The 22,853-nt window shown below is 41.0% G+C and overlaps 2 protein-coding genes and 1 pseudogene across 2 annotated transcripts; 1 reads left to right on the forward strand and 2 right to left on the reverse strand.

Moving 5' to 3' along the window:
- The first annotated feature begins 1,148 nt into the window (after positions 1-1,148).
- Positions 1,149-8,169, forward strand: LOC115597042 (solute carrier family 35 member F2-like). Its single transcript, XM_030442616.1, has 8 exons — positions 1,149-1,675; positions 3,153-3,328; positions 3,446-3,573; positions 3,725-3,884; positions 4,577-4,733; positions 4,826-4,878; positions 5,117-5,271; positions 6,960-8,169. The coding sequence occupies exons 1-8, from the start codon at positions 1,575-1,577 to the stop codon at positions 7,242-7,244; spliced, it is 1,215 nt and encodes a 404-aa protein (XP_030298476.1). The 5' UTR covers positions 1,149-1,574; the 3' UTR covers positions 7,245-8,169.
- Positions 8,170-9,211: 1,042 nt separating this feature from the next.
- On the reverse strand, positions 9,212-22,576 carry LOC115596069 (carcinoembryonic antigen-related cell adhesion molecule 1-like). Its single transcript, XM_030440857.1, has 2 exons — positions 21,221-22,576; positions 9,212-11,254 (listed from the first exon to the last, which is right to left on the reverse strand). The coding sequence occupies exon 2, from the start codon at positions 11,098-11,100 to the stop codon at positions 9,745-9,747; it is 1,356 nt and encodes a 451-aa protein (XP_030296717.1). The 5' UTR covers positions 11,101-11,254; positions 21,221-22,576; the 3' UTR covers positions 9,212-9,744.
- On the reverse strand, positions 12,122-17,963 carry LOC115596077 (aquaporin-11-like; annotated as a pseudogene).
- Positions 22,577-22,853: the final 277 nt, after the last annotated feature.

Consider the following 22,853-nt stretch of genomic DNA (forward strand, 5'->3'; position numbering starts at 1 on the left):
CTATAAAATAAATGAAATTAAATGTGAATGAAATCACATGACTTCATGGGGGTGATGTACCAGAAAGTGGCAGGGCACATGTACATATATATGTAGGCTATATAAGAATCTATTTCTTACTTTTTTATTATATTGTTTATTCTTTACTGTTATTGTTCTTTATTATTAAATTGAACTGTCCTCAGGCTGCTGTGACACACAAATATCCCTGTTTGCAGGACCAATGAAGGAGTTCTGATTCTGCTTCTGAGTCTGAGTCAGTCACGATCCCTGGAGTTGCATGAGAATCCGTGTACCCTTCGTTCTTTGTTTTTTCCGTTTCAAAACCAAATTAAAATAACAGAAAAACAACTTTGTTTTTCTGTTATTTTGTTTTAAAACCAGAACGGAAAAACAGAATAACACAAAATCACACATTTTGTAGCTGTTATTCTGTTTTAAAACAAAAACAGAATAACGTGAAAATTAAGTTTTTTCGATTTTTACTGTTTTGTTATTGTGATATTTGGAAAATTCGGATTTAGGAGCGGCAGCACAGTAATTGTAATTCATGTAATTCACACAGAAAGCTGCGCTGCCGCTCCTAAAGAGACGTGACGGTAGACGTCACGATGATGACGTCGGGGTGTTTCCCCTGCGGTTATTTATCAAAATATACACCTGCACCCGGCGTTTGAAGGGGACCCTGCGGTTAATTGAAACCCGGCTTTTATTTGGTAATATATGGTACATTTACACCCCGCTCTGTACGCCGGAGCCAGTCAGTCCAGTAAAATTTGGAGTGTCTAGAAGTCTTTGTTTGCTGTCTAATAAAGACTATATTTCTAGTTTTCGCCTAATTTGGTACAAATAATGGATTATTACATCTGTATTAGATTACTTAAGGTATAACTGTGTATGTTTACTTCATAATAAAGACCATAATATTTCTAGTTTTTGTCTACTTTGGCAAAAAGGTACGACTTATTACATATCATTAGTGTACTAAAGGGCAGCCAGCTATTTGTGCTTGTCATTTTCTCCCTCTCCCTCCTGCAGACTAATTTCTCTATTCATACTTACTTACGCGCACAATCTTTTGAGAAATGTTTTAGTTTTGCATCTTTACCTTAAAGGTACCTTTCAAATTAATATTATTGAGTAAGAAGTACAATATCTATCTTCAAATTGTTGTGGAATACAAGTTTAAAGTAGTATAACATGTAGGAAGTATGTAGATAAAGTACTTGAGTTAATGTAGTTAGTTTCCATCAGTGCCATTTCCATAAAAATGATCAACCATGATCAACTGAAGTACTTTTCCTCCAACACGAGTCGTTATCTCATCAGCAGGTAACAGCTGAGAGGGAAAACAAGAGGAAGTGCGTTGATGACTTCTTTAAATGCTTCTTTCATCATCAGTTCTTATCTGAAAGTGCTGCAGGTTGTCTTCAACACGCTCGTGAAGATAAGTGAAGGAGTGATCTTTGCCCTCTGAGTCCGTTAATCATTCAGCTCTGACACAGTGAAAGTCAAGGATTTAAAAGCTCCTAACAGTGAAAACTCAGAGAGGAATCCTCCGTCAGTGCAGCAACATGGATACTAAACAGTCTGAGGAGGCATCCAGAGACGGAAACCAGAAGAGTGGATTCATGATATGGGTCAGGAAATTCAACCTCAAGGAAGTTTTGACCTGGTGAGTGGACGAGACGGGACGAGAAGCATGTTGGAGGGAAGTTAGTACAAATGTTTCTGTGTATCTGTGGAGCAGAGATGTAGTCAGCAGTCTGAGGTGGAGAAGGTAAAGTTATTTTCAAGTACTGGTGCTTTTACTTTTCTGATATTTTATTTCAAATGTAATATAATGACTCGCTTGAAAGTCTATTAAAGGTTTTATGGAAATAAGTAGGCTACATTTATTCAATAACTGCACTCAACTTTTAGACACTTTTACTGTATTGTACTTTTTACCTGTGTATTTCTATCATATATTATACTCTATGTTACTGCAGTTCAGAGGTGAACATTGCACTCCTAAATTAATTTGATAACTTAAGTTTCTTTGCAGATTAATAATACAAAATATACTCAACAAATAAATTAGTGTATTGTAATTTATTGATCCCGAAGGACAAAATTCACAAGCAACCCTGCAGTGTGTAAAATATTTAAAACCACCATTACAAAGCATGAAAATGATCTACACATTAATGCATTGGTAATTACATTACTATAATATAGTAATATTTATGTAATATTTATATTTCTGAAATGGTATGTTCTAAATCATAAGTAATTCTACTAATTTATGCATGTTTATATTTTGAGGCAACGACTTCTGCTCATTTATTTAAGTATAATACATTTTTATTGATAACAGAATAAAACTTTATTTACATAACATCTTTCAAGACACAGTAACAATGTTCTTTACAAAACCAAATAAAATACAAAGCGAATAAAACCAGCTAAGAGCAACAGAGACTCAACCTAGTAAGAACAAAGAGAGTAAAACATGATTTTTAGTGGGTTTTGTCTTGGAACAGACGATATTATCTGCACTGTGTTGTTGTTTCTCTTCCTCAGTAAAAGATCTGCGTATTATTTAAACAGACATTTAAAATGCAGTCAGGGTAAAGTTATTCATTCTTCAGAAAACACTCCTTGATGTGACATTTGTGTGAGTCTGAGGTGACACAGTCGAGGTTCAGTGATCTGTAAACTGTAAATGATGAAGTAAACAACATGAATGAAGTAGAGACGGATTCTGTCTTCCTCACTACACATTTAAACTTTCAGTATTGCTCCTGATAATAATGTTGATATACAAAATATTTTCCTGTAGAAGAAGAAAGAGTACAGAAAAGGCCACAATGAGCTAGTGGATCCCTGCTTATTGAGGAGTTATTTGTTTTCAGTACAGTTTTCATTGTCTATAATATGTTTAGGTGATTTAAATTATTGTTTATGATAGAAACTGATATAACAACAGGTCTTTAAAGGGAGAGTTGAACATCGGGGGAAACAATGATACTGATACACTGAAGTGGTTTCATTCTGCTCAAAAATAAGCAAATAAGAACTAAAATGTTCCTGAAAATGTTTAAAGTGGACGACGCTGAAAAATCCATGAAACTTTATGGTAGACTGAAAGATGTTGCTGTGTCTCTCAGGCAGTTGGCGAGGACGTTGGCGATGGGTCAGGGCCTGGCGGCGCTCATCTGTGGGACGGCCATCACCTCTCAGTACCTCGCCACGAGCTTCAGTGTGAACACGCCGATGATGCAGAGCCTCTTCAACTACACCCTGCTGTGTGTCACCTACACCACCATGCTGCTCTGCAGAACAGGTAACACCACCTCTGAACACCTGAGAAAATTACCTGTAACGTCGTCCTCCCTCAGCGAGCAGCAGTGATTCAGACAAGTGTCAGTAATGTTCAGTGGTGTTTCCCTTTTAAACGCAGGGGATGGAAATATTTTACAGATTCTGAAGAGGAGATGGTGGAAGTACCTCCTGCTGGGACTGGTGGACGTCGAGGCCAACTACACTGTCGTTAAAGCGTACCAGTACACCACCCTCACCAGTGTACAGGTGGGTGTCATTTAAAGGATGTGTGTCTTGTTTTCTCAAGTTACAACAACTCACGTTTTCAAAAACTGTAGAAACTTTGATATTAAGTCGATGAGAAGATATTTCGCGTTTATATTTAAATGTGTTCCTGTCTGTCTTCCTGTCTCACCAGCTGCTGGACTGTTTTGTGATCCCGGTCCTGATGATACTGTCGTGGTGGGTTTTGAAGACCCGCTACAGGCCGGTCCACTTTGTAGCCGTCTGCATCTGTCTCCTGGGGGTCGGGGCCATGGTTGGGGCCGACCTGCTGGCTGGACGAGATCAGGGCTCCAGTAAGAACTTCTCTCTATGAGTGTTGACTCAGAGTTCATCGATGCCCCAAGCTTTAATTTGTTCAGCCATTTATTCTGTGATGACTTCATCTACTCAACTGTTTTCTTTACTTGATATGTATTTTTAAAATCTCTCACTTCTGCTTAGGTTGTTTTATTTTTGGTGAAATCGTTAAAATATCCAGAAGCAACTAAACGTACAAGGAACTTTTAACTGGTTATGAAACAGTCTCAGTGTATTATTGATGCCTCTATATGACCTATATTACATACATAAGATTGACTATTTCTGAATAGTTAATATAGTTATTTTGAATATCTTTCCCTGCTTTAACACAAGACATGTACAATTATATAACATATTTACATGGGATGAAATAATTGTAGAGACAACAACAACAAATACGCATGAAAATGTATTGCAAACAAAACAAATTTAAGATTAATTCTTGACTTAATGTCTTAATCTCTTCAGCTCTCGCAAATGTAGAGAGAAATTTAACTAAACAGATTTTATTCCTGAGTTAGTAGCATTAAAGTAACATAGTTTTACTTTTCTCTCTTATCTTCAGGACTAAATAAATGTTATAGTCCCCTGTCCCTTCAACAGTCAGTGTATTGATGCATACTGTACAGAGGAACAAACTGATTTTATGACCTCATCAGTAATGACTCGTCTCTTCTCTCCTCAGCCTCAAACATCCTGTTGGGTGACGGTCTGGTGCTGATCAGTGCGACGCTGTACGCCGTCTCTAACGTGTGTCAGGAGTACACGGTGAAGAACCTGAGCAGGGTGGAGTTCCTCGGCATGGTCGGCCTGTTCGGCACAATCATCAGCATCATACAGATGTGTGTGAAGTGTGCGTGTTCGTGTGTTTGATCAGTGTGATGAATCATTCAACATTTTAATTAATCTGATGTATTCATGTCCCTTCGCTCAGGGTTGTCCTGGAGCGTAATGAAGTTGCCAAGATCCAGTGGAGCTGGCAAGTGGGTCAGTATTCATCCTGCAGAGAAACATTGTGATTTCACCTCCTCTGACTCATTTCATTCTACAACAAAAACTTTGTTGTACAGAAGTCTGTCCTGTTAGAGAGGACTACAGTCTCCCAGATCTCTGTGCTATTAATCAAACTAATGCTGGTTGAGACTGTGAATAGTCATATTTTTAATATTGCATCGTTCCTTTAACATTTGAATATGAGCTAACAGCCGTGTGTTTGTCCTCTCAGGGCTCCTGTTCGCTGCCTACGCGTTGTGTATGTACACTCTGTACAGCTGCATGCCCATCGTGGTGAAGCTGAGCAGCGCCACCTCCGTCAACCTCTCGCTCCTCACCGCCGACCTCTTCAGCCTCTTCTGTGGGGTCTTCCTCTTCCAGTACAATGTGAGTGGACACACACACACACACACACACACACACACACACACACACACACACACACACACAGAGAGAGACTGACAAACAGCTGGTTTTAGTCTTTTGTTGACAAATAAATCATAAAGTATGTTAAGATATAGAACATCACCAGTCTCATCCTCTCCAACACATGTTCACGCTCATGTTGCTTCATCCTGCCTCAGTTTCTGGGTCACAGTGACCTGCTAACTTTATAGTGACGCAGCAGTGTTAATGAACAATAATGACGGATTAAAGTTTGATGTCAGGTGCTCGTGTTTTAACCCAGCTGCCTGCATATAAACAGTTTATAATAAACATGTGAGTCCAAAGTTCATATTTCATCATGTTCTGAATCTGAGATTAAATTAATCTACAAGTGAAATACTAGAAGTATGTTTATTTTATGCTACTTTATATGTCTGTTTGACTTTATTTGAAGTATAAAGATACAATAAACTTCCTTCTTACCTTGTTTAAAAATGATTTTTTTTTTAAATCTTCTTCTGCTGGATTTTCGAAATCATGAATATGCAAATGTTGTTCTGTTCTGTAATCGGACCCTGATTGGCTCCAAACTAGTTGTGATGTCATAAAGCCTGTCCAGGTGTTAAACTAGGATTTAAAGATATAATAAGAAACTTTTCTACATTTAAATATCTAAAAACGTCCGGACCTTAGTGATATATTCTGCTGAGTTGTGTACTTTATTTATCCTACATGGTTCCAACAACGTAAAATCAAAGAAATTCTGAGTTTTTCTCACTCATCGGTAGATTTTCAGATCTGTAAGCTATAATTAATATTTTTAGGATAACATGTATTAATTACAGGGTTTAATGTGAAAGTTGTCCCTCAGATATGAACCTACATTGAATTATCACCCTTAAGGAGCTTTATTTATCTGACCAGTCCAGGACTTTACTGTTTCGGTTCACTCTCACCGCCTGCAGCTGTTTTCATTCAGAGAAATTTAGCAGCCAAATACTTGCTTTGGGAGTCTGTAGAGACCAAACACTGAGCTGAAAGTGAGTAAATATTAGACTTAAACTCACCAGGTGAGTCTAAACACAGCTCCAAATGAATGATAGTGTTGCTCTTTCATTGTTTAATGAATGTGTAAATGAACAGCTGTTTGCTAACAGGTTTGCTGTATCAACTTAAAAGGTGATGATATGTCAGCGCGTGTTTACAGCTCGTTTCTGCTGGCAAAAACACTCAGCTAGTCAAGATTTCGGTAGGAAACGACTGAAGTCGCTGGAGACTTGTTGTAAAACAGAAAAAAACGCTGAAAGTGTCTCTGGAAGCCGGGATCCGATGATTTACACCGTTTATAACCTGAAGTCTTCACTGTAGCGGCTGAGCTCAAAGCGCTGGCACTCACCCGGTCTGAAGTGGGTACACATGTTTCCATGCACATCGAGGGTTTAAATAAAGTCGTTTCAAATCAGTTTGTGATCTCAGGGCTTTGAAAATGTTTTGTGGACAATGAAACTCCCCCCCCCCTATTTTCCATCAGCTGGGGGTGTGTACACAATGTCTGGGAGACCTGCCACTTTATTAATTATATTAAAAAACATGTAAGCCGATGAAATTAATCAGCATGTTAAACATAAAGTGTCTCCCCCTGACTGCATCACCTCACTTCACATAATGAAATATATCCTTTCCCTCAGTTCTCTGGACTCTACCTGGTCTCACTGGTGGTCATCCTCATCGGCTTCATCACCTTCAACGTCGTGCCAACACCTGTTGACCACGCAGACTCCTCCTCCTCTTCTTCCTCTTCCATCTGTGAGGAAGATCACAACAACGATCCTGTGGCCACTCAGGATGACATCACCAAGCAGGAAGTGGCTGTGAGGATCACCGCTGAGGAAGAGGAGGATGGAGAGAAGGAGGAAGAGGAGAGGAGGAAGAGCGGCCTCAGTGATGCTGTTGGTCGCAGCACTAAACTCTGAGCTACAGCCCAGAAAACTACTGATATGTCTCTTTTTTTGTAAACACATTTATTTATTAAGTTTTGCTTTTCTACAACAGCATACAGGCAAACTGGAAAAATAGTCAACACAGAAATATATCGTCGCAGTCCAGTCAAAACCATGTAATCGTAAAGTAAACGTAAAGGGGTGAGAAAAGAAATGAGAGCAGGATGTTTTTTGATTAGTCGCTGATAAACTTTCTTAGCTTATGAAGCGTTCACATTTTGGAGATGAGTGGTTTTGATTGGACAGCAACACTATGTTTCTAGGAAACCTTCTGTCATCAGTTACAAGTCTTCAGATAGTGAGTTCTGAGAAGGAGGATGTTGCAACACTGATGCACGTCACAAACACTGTTTCTACCCAGTTTGTATATTGAGTGTCAGATGGGTGTCGCAGAAAGTCGTGCCGGGCTGCTGCTGCTGCTGCTCTGTCCCGGAGGATGCGGGGTCCAGGAAACAGAATCACTTTGAGCAGCAAACAAGTCTGTGAAACCAGTTCAGACTGGTCCAAGGTGAAACCAGTTAGTGGATCACTGACTGGTGTGTGGATGCTGTCATGGATCACATCCTTTAAGTACACTGACTGTATATATTCATATGTTTAGATGAGTGATAACAGATGTAGCTCATCTGTTTGTGTTCTTATGTGTCTCCATCATATCCACAAACAAGATGCACCAGATTAATGAGGAGAAATAAACACACTCAGACAGACAGTTCCCTTAGAAAATAATCACTATAATATTCTGTAATATTTTGGTTTTCCAAGTGTTTCCCTCATCAGGACCTGTATGTTTATCACAGGAGATGTTAGTGATGGAGGGATTTAAGCCGTCCTGATGAGATGGATGTTAAAGTTTAAATGTTGACACTTGTAATAAAAGTTTGGGAGCTATAATCCAGTTTACTGATATTTTCTGCTTTTTCCTCAACTGAAGCTGCTATCAGGCCTGTTCACACAACTTTTGTCACTCTTATATGAGCATTTAGAAATCAATATTTATTATAGACATTAAAATGATACTGAGTAATAAAATGCAGCAAGACACATTTTCATTCATTTTAAAATGCAATTTATTAAACATAATAAAAACAGTAAAATGTTCCAAGTATATTTAAAATGATAACAGCCCTTTACACAATAAACAGACATTTTCATATTATGAGATACAAACTAATCACATTATAACAGCAAACACTTATTATAATGTGACAACTTATTGTTATAAAACATTTCATGTAATAAGATATTTTCATGTTATTAAAAATATTTTACATTATGATGTTAAAACATGAATATTTTTATTATACCAATAAACTTTTCACATTATAACTTGATACTGACCTGTTTTTCTTTTTGTGGCGTGGCGGCAACACGCTGCCGTACGAAACACTACAGGCACTGATAAAAACTATAATGTGAACGTTGGAGTTAATCTGACTTTAAGATATATTTTGCACACTGATAGATGGGTTACTTATAATAATTACAGTCAGAAGTAACAATCAACACAGTAAAAACTGGGTATCAACATGTATTGTTCATTTATACGGATGACTGATACAGACCAAAGTATAATAACAGTTATATAGCACTAACAACACTACAAGATACAGTTATTATATATATAAATGCATAAAAGCAACTCAGATTCCTTCACATACAGTTGAAAAAAAATCACATAATCATCAGAACAAGATTTAATTTTAAGTAAAAAGATAAAAAATATACCTTCAGTGAAATGTTTAAAGATTACTTGCATACATGTTAAAAATTATTATGTTAATGGTAATAATTATGAAAACATAAAGTTATCATACATATTATTATTATTATTATTATTATTATTATTATCATTATTATTATACATCAATATACACAAACTGGTACAAAAACTGAGGGGACATCCTTAAAACTATCATTAGTATTTCTGTTATCATCATTATCAATCAACTGTCAGCTATTTATTCCCATTCTATCAATATCAATAACATTATTACATTTAGTTTTCTTTAATGTGTTTATCAGCATTTACAGTTGGTAATAAATCATGTTTTGTTGGCAGTGAAATGACTATTAACTAAGATTTAATTAACTATGAATTTAATAATTGTTTAATGATGTTGTTATGAAGTGCCCCGTATTTATATTATATATTACAGACTTTTTTTTATTTTGTCCCACGTCGGGGAAATGTACTTGTCACAATAGCATATATAATCAGATAATAATACTACAACTACTATTAATAGTAATAATAACAATAATCTGTCTCCATCTTTGTCTCATTTACACATGTTCAATTTGCATGAATTGTCCACCATCAGCATTTATAATATAATATGATATGATATAATATAATAAATATGATATACTATAACATAGAACCTCCTGTATTAAAGATGAAATGAGTACTTACATGTACAACAGGTGATAAACCATGATGATGAGTAAGTATGAACATACAGTTTGTTTATTAACTGTCTGTCTGAGCTGGACGCTGCTCTCCTCTCCTGGTCCTCTGGTTCACAGCGACCACAACAACACAGAGGATCACCAGCAGACCAGGGAGCAGTGAGGACCTCACCGTGTAGAGGGTGAAGTCCATCCCAGAGGGCTCTCTGGACTTCAGAACAGTTCTGGAGGATGACACACACTGTGTATCTGGGCCATAAACGACACACCAGTACTCTCCTGTGTCTTCCAGTGAGACATTAGAGAGAATCAACAAGCCATCATCTTTAGATATGTTCAGTCTGCTCTTCAGATGAGATGTTGAATCATATAAATACAAGAATCTGTCTTCTGTTTGGTTTGACTTGATGAACCAGTGGGGCCTCCGACCCTCTTCCCAACCTCTGCATCTGAAAGTGACATTGTCTCCTTCTGAGAAGAGCTCGACAGCAGGTGGGCCAGATTTGGGGCACACCACCAGGTGATACCATTGAACATGGTTGTAGATTTGACAAGAGTAAAAATTTGAGTGATTTAACTGAAGTGATGAAAGCACCAGTGAGTAGTTTTTGCCCACCTCTGAGTTGTAGGAGGTCCCACTAAACTTTTTCCAAACTGGAGGCTGGTTGTCAGTGAACTCAGCAGCAGGGCACTGTAACACAGCTGTCTCTCCCACTGTGTGGAGGATCAACTCAAATGGCAGGTCTAACTCTACAGGGTGACTGCTGACACACTGCTGTTGGTTCATCAGCAGACAGTTGTAATATTTGATCCGTGTTAACGTGAGGTTGTAAATACGAAGTCCTGATGAGGTTTTCACCTCTTGGGATCTTCCTTCAACATCGTCCATCACCGATGTTACACTGTCCCCAAAAACTCTTGTCCAAATCTCGTCCTCATATTCAGAATCACTCTTGAGCCACTGGATGTCCAGATTGTCAGCCGCTCCCTCACATGGCAGGTCCACTGTTTCTCCACCTGTGACTTGAATATGTTTCCTTCTATTTATCATACTACAAACAATAATAGTGATGTTTCTCTCATATGTCACGTTGCCCCAACACTTCTCTTGGTACTGGCCAGAGTCAGAGTGGGTCAGGTTCTGGATCATGTAAGAAGAAATATTGTCTCTGCTGACAACTGACAGTCGTTGTTTCAAGTCTTCAGGTGCTGTGGAGTTCTGGGACCAGAGGGCAGAGGTATTCCACAGGACGAGCATCTCCTCACCAACAAATCTGGAGATCAGGCAGGAGTCGGCCTCCTCGGGGAGGCTGTAGGTGAAAGAGTCCGATTCGTTTGCGATGATGATACGTTCTTCTGCATGAATGTTGTTGATGAGAGCAAACAGCAGGAAGGAGAGCTCTGCGACTGCAGCCATTCTGCTCTGAGGACGAGCAAACACTGACACCTCTCACGTGATTATCTCTATATTAACCCTCATCAGCAGCTTGTCATTAGTGGCTGGAGGAAGGTGACTTCTTTATCTCATCATCACAGGAAACTTTGACGCATTCGGCTCTGTACCAAGGAACCTAATCAAAAGATTAGACACATGTTGTGAAATGACTTTTAGACACATTAAAGATGTTAACATGAGTTTACTGCAAGATTCATCTAAACAGAAGTCCCCAAACTAGTGACATGCTGTTACACCATGGCTCCTGAGAATCTTCATTATTTGCATTATTTCTTGTAACATGTAATCAGACATGTGTGACACGTGTTAGTTTGCTTTGCTTAATTACTGCATCAATAAAACATAAGAAACATTGAGCTTCATCAGCTGACAAAAGTAAGGTGTAATAATGTTTATTTTGAATAACAATTGATGAAATATTATAAAAACAATATTTAAAATGATGACAGCTCTTTTTAACCTGATAAATAACTGAATTACATTTGTAATTTCTAATCAGTTTGTTGTTGCCGTAGTTTTTGGCAGGACCCAGAAGCGAATAATGAGGCAGGGAGTAGAGTGCAAACAGGTTTATTTAACTTCACAAGGTTAATGCAGATGAAGGTAGAGAAACTCAGGGTGGAGACTCCGTCGGAGAGGAGGGAGGAGGAGCAGGAGAGGTAGCTCATGGTGGTGCTGGTGGATAGCGTGGCGTGTGGCGCAGGAGTCCTGCAGTGAAGGAGGAAGTCTTCTCGGGGTCTGTGGCGAAGGACAGAAGCTCTCAGGAGACCGGCGGCGAGGACGAAGGCTGTGACCCTTTGGAGGCCGAACTACCAACTGGGAAACCCTCCTGGATCTCGGCAGGGCCAGTGACGGACTCCACTGTCGGCCTGGGAGCCGATTGACTGGAAACAACTTGCAGATGTCGACTGGGTCACTGACGAATAAGGAGGAAAAGTTGTAAGCCGTGCCGTTAATCAGGATTACCCGGCAGATGTCGGCTGGACCGCCGACACTGGAGCTAGGGCTTTGGGCAGGCATGGTTCTGAGGCACTGAACAGCAGTGAAGATGAAGCTGCAGTGAGGAACAGCAGAACAGGAAGCCCGGCCGCAGCCGGGAACATTGCTTTCATGGGGGGGTAGGCAAAGCGGGTTCCGAAAAACAGGGTGCACTGAGGGCTTGTCTGGGGTTGAGGCGTGGGCTTGGGCTGGAACACTGGGAGCTAGCTGGAATTGCTACCGTTAAGGTTGCTAAGCAAAGCCCTACTGAGGTTAGCAACTTCAGCAATGAGCTCCGCGGCGCACGGAACTGCCCTCAACCAAGGCTTTAAAAAACGGTTCCTGTCAAACTCTGCTAGCCTGTAGCATCTCCCTCATGTCCATCTTGCCATCAAGATCCACCCACAATTTGTCCCCAATGTCCAAAAACTGTGCACTGTAGTCTGCTGGGTCCATTATGGCTAGATTGTTCTGATACGGTTGGGATTATATTTTAGGACGCAAATGCAGACAACGGAGACAGGAAGTAGTGAAGTGAAGATTTATTTTACAAACTGTGCTGGAGGGTGATGTGGACGAAATGATGGGAGTTGCAGGTAGGCAGGCAGGCAAGGAGGGCTGAGTGGAGCCAGCCTGGAGGAACCCAGGTGAACAGATGAACAGAAGGCAGAGGAGAAAAACACAAAACACAAACAGCTGAGACGGTTCTCGTATGTCTGAAGCCAAACAAACCTTTAACAAACTCATTGAATCGCCTGAAAAATACATCGCCACAAAGCTGAAAACATGGCTGCTTTATACGGAGGAGTATTAGGGCCAGGGGTGAGGAAAGAAATGAGAGCAGGATGTTTTTTGATTAGTCGCTGATAAACTTAATTAGCTTATGAAGCGTTCACATTTTGGAGATCAGTGGTTTTGATTGGACAGCAACACTATGTTTTCAGGAAACCTTCTGTCATCAGTTACAAGTCTTCAGATAGTGAGTTCTGAGAAGGAGGATGTTGCAACACTGATGCACATCACAAACACTGTTTCTACCCAGTTTGTATATTGAGTGTCAGATGGGTGTTGCAGAAAGTCATCTTACTGTCATTCCTCAGGGCCGCAGTGTCACGTTCAATTTCCATAAATTAGCTGCAGTTATTTCACGTAGTCTGCATCACAAACAGAAAACATCTGTCCATTTGTTTTGTGTTTTTTTTATGCTATAGGAACCTAAAGAAACTCTACAGAGTGATGTAGTCTGTAGTCCTAAAACCTGGAGATCTGTTTGCATTTCTGCACTTTAGCTCCCCTTTTGGTTTTGTCTGCCAAGTTTATGTGGTTTATTTTTAACTGGTTTTCAGATAAAAGCCTGAAATACGTTGTGTGGTGAGTGGAGGTTGACGATATTTACATATTTCGCTCTACGACATAAAAACACATCAGTGAATGTGCTACAGTTTAATTGTAAATCTCTTATGTGTGTTAACAACGGCGGTTAAGTGTCTAAATGAGACTACAGAGGATGTCGGGGACATTAAACACCATCACAGCGAGACTTTATCTACTGACTAGTCCGTCTTTACAGGTCGACTTTAGTTACCGGAGTTATTGTAACTTAGGTTCAGGAACTGGACCACGCCACTCCTCTTTCCGACCTGCCACCAAGGTCCAGCCAATCAAACCACCTGCATCTCACTAACGTAACACCCTGCGCCTAATCAACTCAACAACCTCCTCTGCCCTGATCCCATCACCTGTGAAACCTACATAGGTAAGCCAAACCATCTCTCTCCCATTCGTCTCAAGTTCTGACACCGTCAAACTGGACTAGCAGTCAAATATTTGAAAATTTGAAAGTTTGTATTTCTTTTCGCCTTCATGATGTCACAAAGAGCTGTTTCTCAGCCCATCGGAAGACGATCTCTTAACCGACATATTCGTAGTTTTTATGAAACTCCTTTGTCTGTAATTGCCTCCACTCAAGCACGATGAGCTGGGCAACCAGCACGACCAGCCAGGCAACCGGCACACCTGTGCTCTGCCAGCCACCTCCCCCGGCAGCAACTTGTCCACTATTCCGCATCCAGTGGCTCCGGCAGGCACCCCGTTCAAGCAGGGGCCACTGCCATCCAAGTCGCCATACAGGTGATTGCCAGTCTCCTAGGCACAGCGTGTCCGACCGACAAGCTTCCGGGCAACCGACCTGCGGCCACAGAGATATCAGTCCAAGACTCCCTGCTCCTTCTCTCAATCCCACCACTTCCATCGGTGACTGGAAAGTCGTTTGCCTCGAGTATGCCCTTCAATCGGGACCTCCACTTCCGCTCCAACCCACTCGACTCACTCTCCAAGGCCCTCTGCTGGATACTGCTCAATAATCACAACCTGCCTTACGTCGTCCACCTCCTGGACGATTTCCTGACAGTCACCCTGCCATCCTCCCCTCCAGCACAAGGCCTGTCTATCCTCAAGTCAACCTTCTGCCAACTCGGCGTTCCCTTTTCCGCTGAAAAGACCTCAGGACCCAGCACGTCCCTGGAATTTCTCGGGATCACTCTCGATTCACTTGCCTTCAAGCTTTGCTGCCAACTGATAAGCTACGACGCACATCCCTGTTCATTTCCAAGTACCTCCTTGCCCACCGCTGCACCAAGCACCAGCTCCTTTCTTGGCTCGGAGATCTCAATTACGCCATCCATATTATCCCTCAGGACTGTTCCTTCATCTCCCACCTATTATCCATGTCTTCTGCCATTCCATCCCTCCACGATCACATCACCCTAGATCAACCATGCAAAAAGTGGAGGATGTGGTGAGATTTTCTGTCTTCCTGGAACGGTCTTTCCTTTTTTTACAATAACTGGTCACCCAACCAGAAGACATCCAGGTCTACACCGACACAGCTGCACTGCCAGTAGGCTTCGGAGGCTTTTGAGGCTACTACGACGGTAGATGGTTCGCCTCCGCTTGGCCCCCGGAGCTTTCCTCACTCTCCCCTTCCTCTGCACTCTACGAACTTTAGTCATAATCACCGCACTTCTTTGGGGGCACGAATGGTCAAGAAAAGCAATCCTCATGCACTCAGACAACCTCACAGCTATCGACATCATTAACAAAGGTCACAATCACTGGACATCATGAAATTCATCTGACACCTCACCTTAGTCTAAGCCCACCACCACTTCATCATTCGCGGAACTCACATTCCCGGCCACCTGAACTGTATCGCTGATTCACTATCCCAGTTCTCATTTCAGAAATTGAAGTCATTGGCAGCAGAACCTCACCCAACACTGGATGGTGCAGCTTCAAGTCATTCCACAACCTCCTTTTCCCTCCACCAATATCATCACACTAACTAGCTTCATTACCTATGCCCGTATGGTCCTCAAAATCAGAACATCCACCATCCAAGTATACCAGCAGCATCAACTTCTGTGCCAAACTGCTCTCCAGAGCTCCAGCCCCCTCCGTTTCTCATTCCCACTCACCATGCTGATCAAAGGCCTACACAAAGCAGAACCACAGCTCAGACCTTAAAGCTTAAACTGAACGGCAGACCTCCTCACCTGCTACATTCTTACCCTCCGCTTAGGATATTCATCTCCATTCATTGACTCAACCCGCGAGTTGATGTTGCTTCTTGCATTCTTCAGCTTCCTATGATGCTCAGAATTCACCTCCGCCACATCTACCCATGACCCCTCTTGATGCACAACCCTCTCAGACATCTCCTTCCACTCCCACGACACCCTCCGGTTTAACCTCAAATGAAGCAAGACCGACCAGTTCGGCCTCTCTCATCCCATTTTCCTCTTCCAACTGTACAAACCCATCCTGGCATATCTACACCAGAGACAAGCGCGACATGCTTCCCCACAAGATTCACTCTTCATCACCAAATCAGGAAGAGTCTGCCACCATCTCCGCCAGAAACTAACCAACCAGAAACTAACCAAGTCCCGACCTATAATCCGGCCACTCCTTCCACCACCGCCTCACGACAACGAATTACCAAACACACCATCAAACTCCTCCGCCGCTGGTCCTCCCAAGCCTTCCACAACTGCATTCACAGCCACCTCTACAATATCATTGACCCATGTACACATAACTCAGTAACACCATTTGGGGGAAGATGAAGCCACACCTATCAAGATCGAGACATACCCCCATTCTGAGTCTCAACCACCCCCACGTTCCTAGATGGTCCGGCAAACCTGCAGCCCCTCTCAAAGCCCCCTTTTTATCCAACCACCAGACCTCTCTTTACTATCCTCTACAAACTTTCCTAAGAATTTCAATAATATAATTCAAACAGTAAATCTTGGCGTGGTCTTGTTAGTGAACAAACTATCCTGACTCTGACTTTACAGCTTGTACACTGATCAGTTTATAGAATACCTGTATAGTAATTGTGTAGTAAGACTCTTAGTGGTGGTGACGTTTAAGTCATGTGACCCTGTAAGAGTCACAGATTAATTTCTGCAAAAATCCAAAATCCAGCAGAAAGATCCTGAAAGCTTTTTGTGGAGGGAACCAGAGCGATGCTAACTTCTGGGTTAGCCTACAAACATTCGTCATGGCTGCACCACTCTATTCTGCTGCATGTGATTAGAGACACACTGAAGGGCCGAACAGCAACACACTGAATCAGGCTGACCTCTGACCTCACAGTGAGACTTAGACTGTGTCCATATAAGAAAACTATGAAAATAAGGTCACTCTTCATAAAAAAACATAATTAATGAATGGAGAATTCACAGTAATTTAAACTTTAGTTAATAGTTATTTATCTTTTAAACATCAACTTTCTCATGGCCATCAAGATAATGTTTATAACATAACTGCACTGTCGTTAATAACATTAAAATAAGTGTTATTAACATCAGTTGCAACTTTAATAATTAACTGTTAACTGCTTATTAAATGTTTTATGAAGCATTGAATTGTTTGTTAAAGGAGCATTATGTAGTTTAAGTGAAGAAATGTTAATGAGGAGACAAAAATCTTCATTGGCTGTTTTTTTTTCTGCCTAAACAAACTAAATGATCAAACTTGTTTTCATGACTGAATAAACTGAATAAACTGACCTTAAAGGGATGGTTAGTGTTTTTTAAAGTGGGGTCATATGAAGTTCGTATCTATAGTCGATCTGTTCCCTGACTTAATCACCGATCAGCGCGGCCTCAGCCTCCAAAACTACACAGAGCTCCTCCTGACATTTAATTAACTCTAATTAACATTTATTAATGATGGTTATTATTAGCTGTTATTCAGATGACGTGAACAAAGAGCAGTCATACCTGCGTACACCACTGTTGCGATTGCTGCAGTCACCGCGTGCACGCGGTATTTCTCCTCCACCGATCGCGTGTGCGTGATAGCAGTCTGAACCGCAAAGGCGCACGCGAGCTCCACCGCTGCAGCCTTGGGCAGCGGCGCGTGAATGGGGCTGATGCACCGGTAACCGAGGAGCTTATGGCGCGCGTGAAGTCCCGACATACACACACTCCAAATCACAGGAACAGCCGCTCGCGCACCAGCCGGAGAGCCTCGCGTAGTACGCGTGCTCGAGCGCACCGGAGGGGTTGCCGATGGCCCCGCTGAAGGTGAGCCCGTGGATCACGGCTGCCAGGTACGTCAAGGTGAGCGCGAGTCGAGGCTCGATCCCGCCCACCTCTGACAGCAGCCTGAGCTCGTGCGTGCAGCAGCACAACTGGAAGGTGGACACGAGCTCCACCGCGTGCACGGAGAGCCCGGTGTCCGCGAGGGCACCTGGTCAGCAACCTGCGGGTCGCGTCGCTCAGTGCGACGATCCCCGCGAGCAGCACCAGAGACACCGCCACGTCTGCAGTCATGCTGGCGGCAGGTCCGCGCTCTCTGTCGGGGACTGTCTGCTCCGCTGTGCGCCCCGAGCAGCTGCTGACTCCTCCAGGAGGAGAAATAAACACACTCAGACAGACAGTTCCCTTAGAAAATAATCACTATAACATTCTGTTATATTTTGGTTTTCCAAGTGTTTCCCTCATCAGGACCTGTATGTTTATCACAGGAGATGTTAGTGATGGAGGGATTTAAGCCGTCCTGATGAGATGGATGTTAAAGTTTAAATATTGACACTTGTAATAAAAGTTTGGGAGCTATAATCCAGTTTACTGATATTTTCTGCTTTTTCCTCGACTGAAGCTGCTATCAGGCCTGTTCACACAACTTCTGTCACTCTTATATGAGCATTTAGAAATCAATATTTATTATAGACATTAAAATGATACTGAGTAATAAAATGCAGCAAGACACATTTTCATGAATTTTAAAATGTAATTTATTAAACATAATAAAAACAGTAAAAAGTTCCAAGTATATTTAAAATGATAACAGCTCTTTACAAAATAAACAGACATTTTCATATTATGAGATACAAACTGATCACATTATAACAGCAAACACTTCTAATTATAATGTGACAACTTATTGTTATAAAACATTTCATGTAATAAGATATTTTCATGTTAATAAAGATATTTTACATCATGATGTTAAAACATGAACATTTTTATTATAAAAATAAACTTTTCACATTATAACATGATACTGAACTGTTTTTCTTTTTGTGGCGTGGCAGCAACACGCTGCCGTACGAAACACTACAGGCACTGATTAAAACTATAATGTGAACGTTGGAGTTAATCTGACTTTAAGATATATTTTGCACACTGAGAGATGGGTTACTTATAATAATTACAATCAGAAGTAACAATCAACACAGTAAAAACTGGGTATCAACATGTATTGATCATTTATACAGACTAGTGCAGTGCCCGTGTATTCCTATGAAAAAGTGGGAGGTTAAGTAGCTTTTTCATGGATGGCCAAATGAGGCTGTTTGAAGGTGGGATTTCAGGGATATTTAGGTTTGTTGTGAAATCCGATATTCCAGGGTATAATTGGCTGTTTTTGACTATTTTTGATTTTGCCATTATATTTCACCTTAAAAACTATTTACTTGGTGTCATTATTTTTAGCACAACCTCACATGTGTGACTGTACAGTTATTTTTTTTATTTTGACAAACTGTATTAACACAATGGACCTAAAATCACAAAAAACCCATAAAATCCGAGTAGAAAAAGTTTGATTTTTTTACTGTGAAAACCACAAATAAACATATTTACAACAAACCTTTTTTTTTTTTTTTTTTACTTATAATGCAAATATAAATTGTTGTTTGCTAAATTTGTGCATACATTTAAAAAATTTACAAAGTTATATGTAACTATTTACATTTAAATGCAGGCAATGCTCAGGTCTGCCTGTGCTCTTTGAGAGCTGCACTGCCTGCTCCACATTCAGCTTCTCCTCATTATTCTGACTCGTTAAACAAAAAACTGACTCCACTACACACTAAACACACTACACCAAACACTACATAACACTACACACTCCAAACACGCTAAATGTAGCAAATCTCTCAACTCTCACTATCGCTGTCCGACCGTCGTTGCCTGTCAATCATCCGCCTAGGTCCCTCCCACAACTTCCTGTTCCTCAACAACCAAACTTGCTGCTTGGACACTTTCGTGACAAAAGCCCGTTTTTACCGTTTCTTCCTGCACCAGACACAAAGCAAACGTGACGACAATGTTCGCGAAAAAGCGTGGCGGACATTATTTACCCTAGGTCCGGTTTTGGACGTGCCGATGCGGCCGGTCCGTGGCTCGGGAGGTGGGCCGTGTAGCTAGCGGCTAGCGGCTAGCAGCTAGCTAGTGGCTAGCTACACATGAACATCCACAGATTCCGATTCCACTTTGTTGTCCGCGCGTCTATGGATCTCCTCAGACCCGAACAGACTCGGCCAGGACTCGTTTAATCTCATTAATCCACAACAGTCAGTTTAGATGCACAGAACAGAACGGGACCGAACCGCCGGCAAAATCCCGGTCCAGCTCGCGCCGCTGCAGGTATAAATCCGCTTGTTTCTTCAGGTACGTCGTGGGCTTGAGCTCTGCAGTGATTGGCTCTGGTGCGCACGTGACTGTGGTGGCTCTGGTGGACAATGCTTGCAGAATTTGTAAAGCATTTATGAAATAATTTATTCACGGTATCATTGCAGTCCAAACAAATGCTTAGATGCACACCACTGGACCATGCAGCAGCCATGTTGAAAGTCTCGGGTCAGTCTGATCCTGATCCGCAGAGATATTTGACCAACAGACACATTAATTAATTATAAGTAAAAAGATTAAAAAAAAAATACCTTCAGTGAAATGTTCAAAGATTACTTATATACATTTGAAAACATAGTTATTATACTTATTATTATTATTATTATTATTATTATTATTATTACTCATCACTACACACAAACTAGTACAGAAACTGAGGAGAAATCCTTTAAACTGTTATTAATATTTCCGTTATTATCATTATTAATATTATAACTGTCAGCTATTTATTCCCATGCTATCAATATCAATAACATTATTACATTTAGTTTTCTTTATTGTGACGACCTCTTTTGGAAACACTTTCTACTGAACGTGATTAATAAATGGTAAATGTAGAGATAATTAAAGTCAAGTTAATAGTTATTCCACTGTTGACAAACAATCAGATGTTTTACAAACTCTTAATTAAGCACTTATTGTGACGTGGCAACTGATGTTGATAATACTTTGTAAATGTTAATAAATACTGTGTAGTTCATCTGTAAACATTATTTGGATGAATATTAAAAAGTTGCACATGATGTTTATCAACATTTACATTTGTTAATAAAGCATGTTTTGTCAGCAGGGAAATAATTATTAACTAAGATTTAATTTAGTATAAATTGAATCATTTTTTTATGATGTTGATATGAAGTGTTACCCCTCTTTTTTTCTTCTTTTTTTTAAATGTTCCTCACCTCTTAACAACAACAACATCAAAACGTCTTATAATCAGATAATAATACTACAACTACTATTAATAGTAATAATAACAATAATCTGTCTCCATCTTTCTATGAAGTTTAAACATGTTTAATTTGCATGAATTGGCCACCATCAACATTTATAATATAACATAATATAATATAACATAGAACCTCCTGTATTAAGATGAAATGAGTACTTACATGTACAACAGGTGATGAACCATGATGGTGAGTAAGTATGAACATACAGTTTGTTTATTAACTGTCTGTCTGAGCTGGACGCTGCTCTCCTCTCCTGGTCCTCTGGTTCACAGCGACCACAACAACACAGAGGATCACCAGCAGACCAGGGAGCAGTGAGGACCTCACCGTGTAGAGGGTGAAGTCCATCCCAGAGGGCTCTCTGGACTTCAGAACAGTTCTGGAGGATGACACACACTGTGCATCTGGGCCAATCACGGCACACCAGTACTCTCCTGTGTCTTCCAGTGAGACATTAGAGAGAATCAACAAGCCATCATCTTCAGATATGTTCAGTCTGCTCTCCAGATCAGAATCAGATGCTAAATCATATTCAAGTAAGAGTCTGCCTTCTGTCTGGTTTGACTTGATGAACCAGCGGTGCCTCCTACCCTCTTCCCAACCTCTGCATCTGAAAGTGACATTGTCTCCTTCTGAGAAGAGCTCGACAGCAAGTGGGTCAGATTTGGGGCACACCATCAGGTAATAATGTTCAATATCTACGTAGATTTGACAATAGTAAAAACCTGAGTGATTTAACTGAAGTGATGAAAACACCAGTGAGTAGTTTTTTCCCACCTCTGAGAAGGAGTTGTTCCCATTATACTTTTTCCAATGTGGAGGATGGTCGTCAGTGAACTCAGCAGCAGGGCACTGTAACACAGCTGTCTCTCCCACTGTGCGGAGGATCCACTCTGATGGTGGGTCTAACTCTACAGTCTGACTGCTGACACACTGCTGTTGGTTCATCACCAGACAGGTGTAATATTTGAACAGTATTAACTTGAAGTTGTAAATGCGAAGTCCTGATGAGGTTTTCACCTCTTGGGATCTTCCTTCAACATCGTCCATCACTGATGTTACACTGTCCCCAAAAACTCTTGTCCAAATGTTGTTGTAACTATATCTAGAATCAGTCTTGAGCCACTGGATGTCCAGATTGTCAGCCGCTCCCTCACATGGCAGGTCCACTGTTTCTCCAGCTCTGACTTGAATAACTTTGTCTTCATTTTTCATACTACAAACAATAACAGTAATGTTGTTCTCATATGCCACGTTGCCCCAACACTTCTCTTGGTACTGGCCGGAGTCAGAGTGGATCAGGTTCTGGATCATGTAAGAAGAAATATTGTCTCTGCTGACAACTGACAGTCGTTGTTTCAAGTCTTCAGGTACTGTGGAGTTCTGGGACCAGAGGGCAGAGGTATTCCACAGGATGAGCTTCTCCTCACCAACAAATCTGGAGATCAGGCAGGAGTCGGCCTCATCGGGGAGGCTAAAGGTGAAAGAGTCCGATTCCTTTCTGATGGTGATACGTTCCTCTGCATGTATATTGTTGATGAGAGCAAACAGCAGGAAGGAGAGCTCTGCGGCTGGAGCCATTCTGCTCTGAGGACGAGCAAACACTGACAACTCTCACCCGATCATCTCTATATTAACCCTCATCAGCAGCTTCTCATTAGCGGCTGGAGGAACGTGACTTCTTTATCTCATCATCACAGGAAACTTTGATGCATTTGGCTCTGTACCAAGGAATCAAACCAAAAGATTAGACACATGTTGTGAAATGACTTTTAGACAAATATGATAAAAA

The sequence above is a fragment of the Sparus aurata genome, chromosome 2 (assembly GCF_900880675.1).
Source record: "Sparus aurata chromosome 2, fSpaAur1.1, whole genome shotgun sequence".
Taxonomy (NCBI): domain Eukaryota; kingdom Metazoa; phylum Chordata; class Actinopteri; order Spariformes; family Sparidae; genus Sparus; species Sparus aurata.

Coding starts and splice junctions, on each gene's coding strand:
- LOC115597042 (XM_030442616.1), top strand. CDS start 1,575: ATGGATACTAAACAGTCTGAGGAGGCATCCAGAGACGGAAACCAGAAG. Junction 4,879..5,116: donor CCAGTGGAGCTGGCAAGTGG/GTCAGTATTCAT, acceptor TTGTCCTCTCAG/GGCTCCTGTTCGCTGCCTAC. Junction 5,272..6,959: donor TCTTCCTCTTCCAGTACAAT/GTGAGTGGACAC, acceptor CCTTTCCCTCAG/TTCTCTGGACTCTACCTGGT.
- LOC115596069 (XM_030440857.1), bottom strand. CDS start 11,100: ATGGCTGCAGTCGCAGAGCTCTCCTTCCTGCTGTTTGCTCTCATCAAC.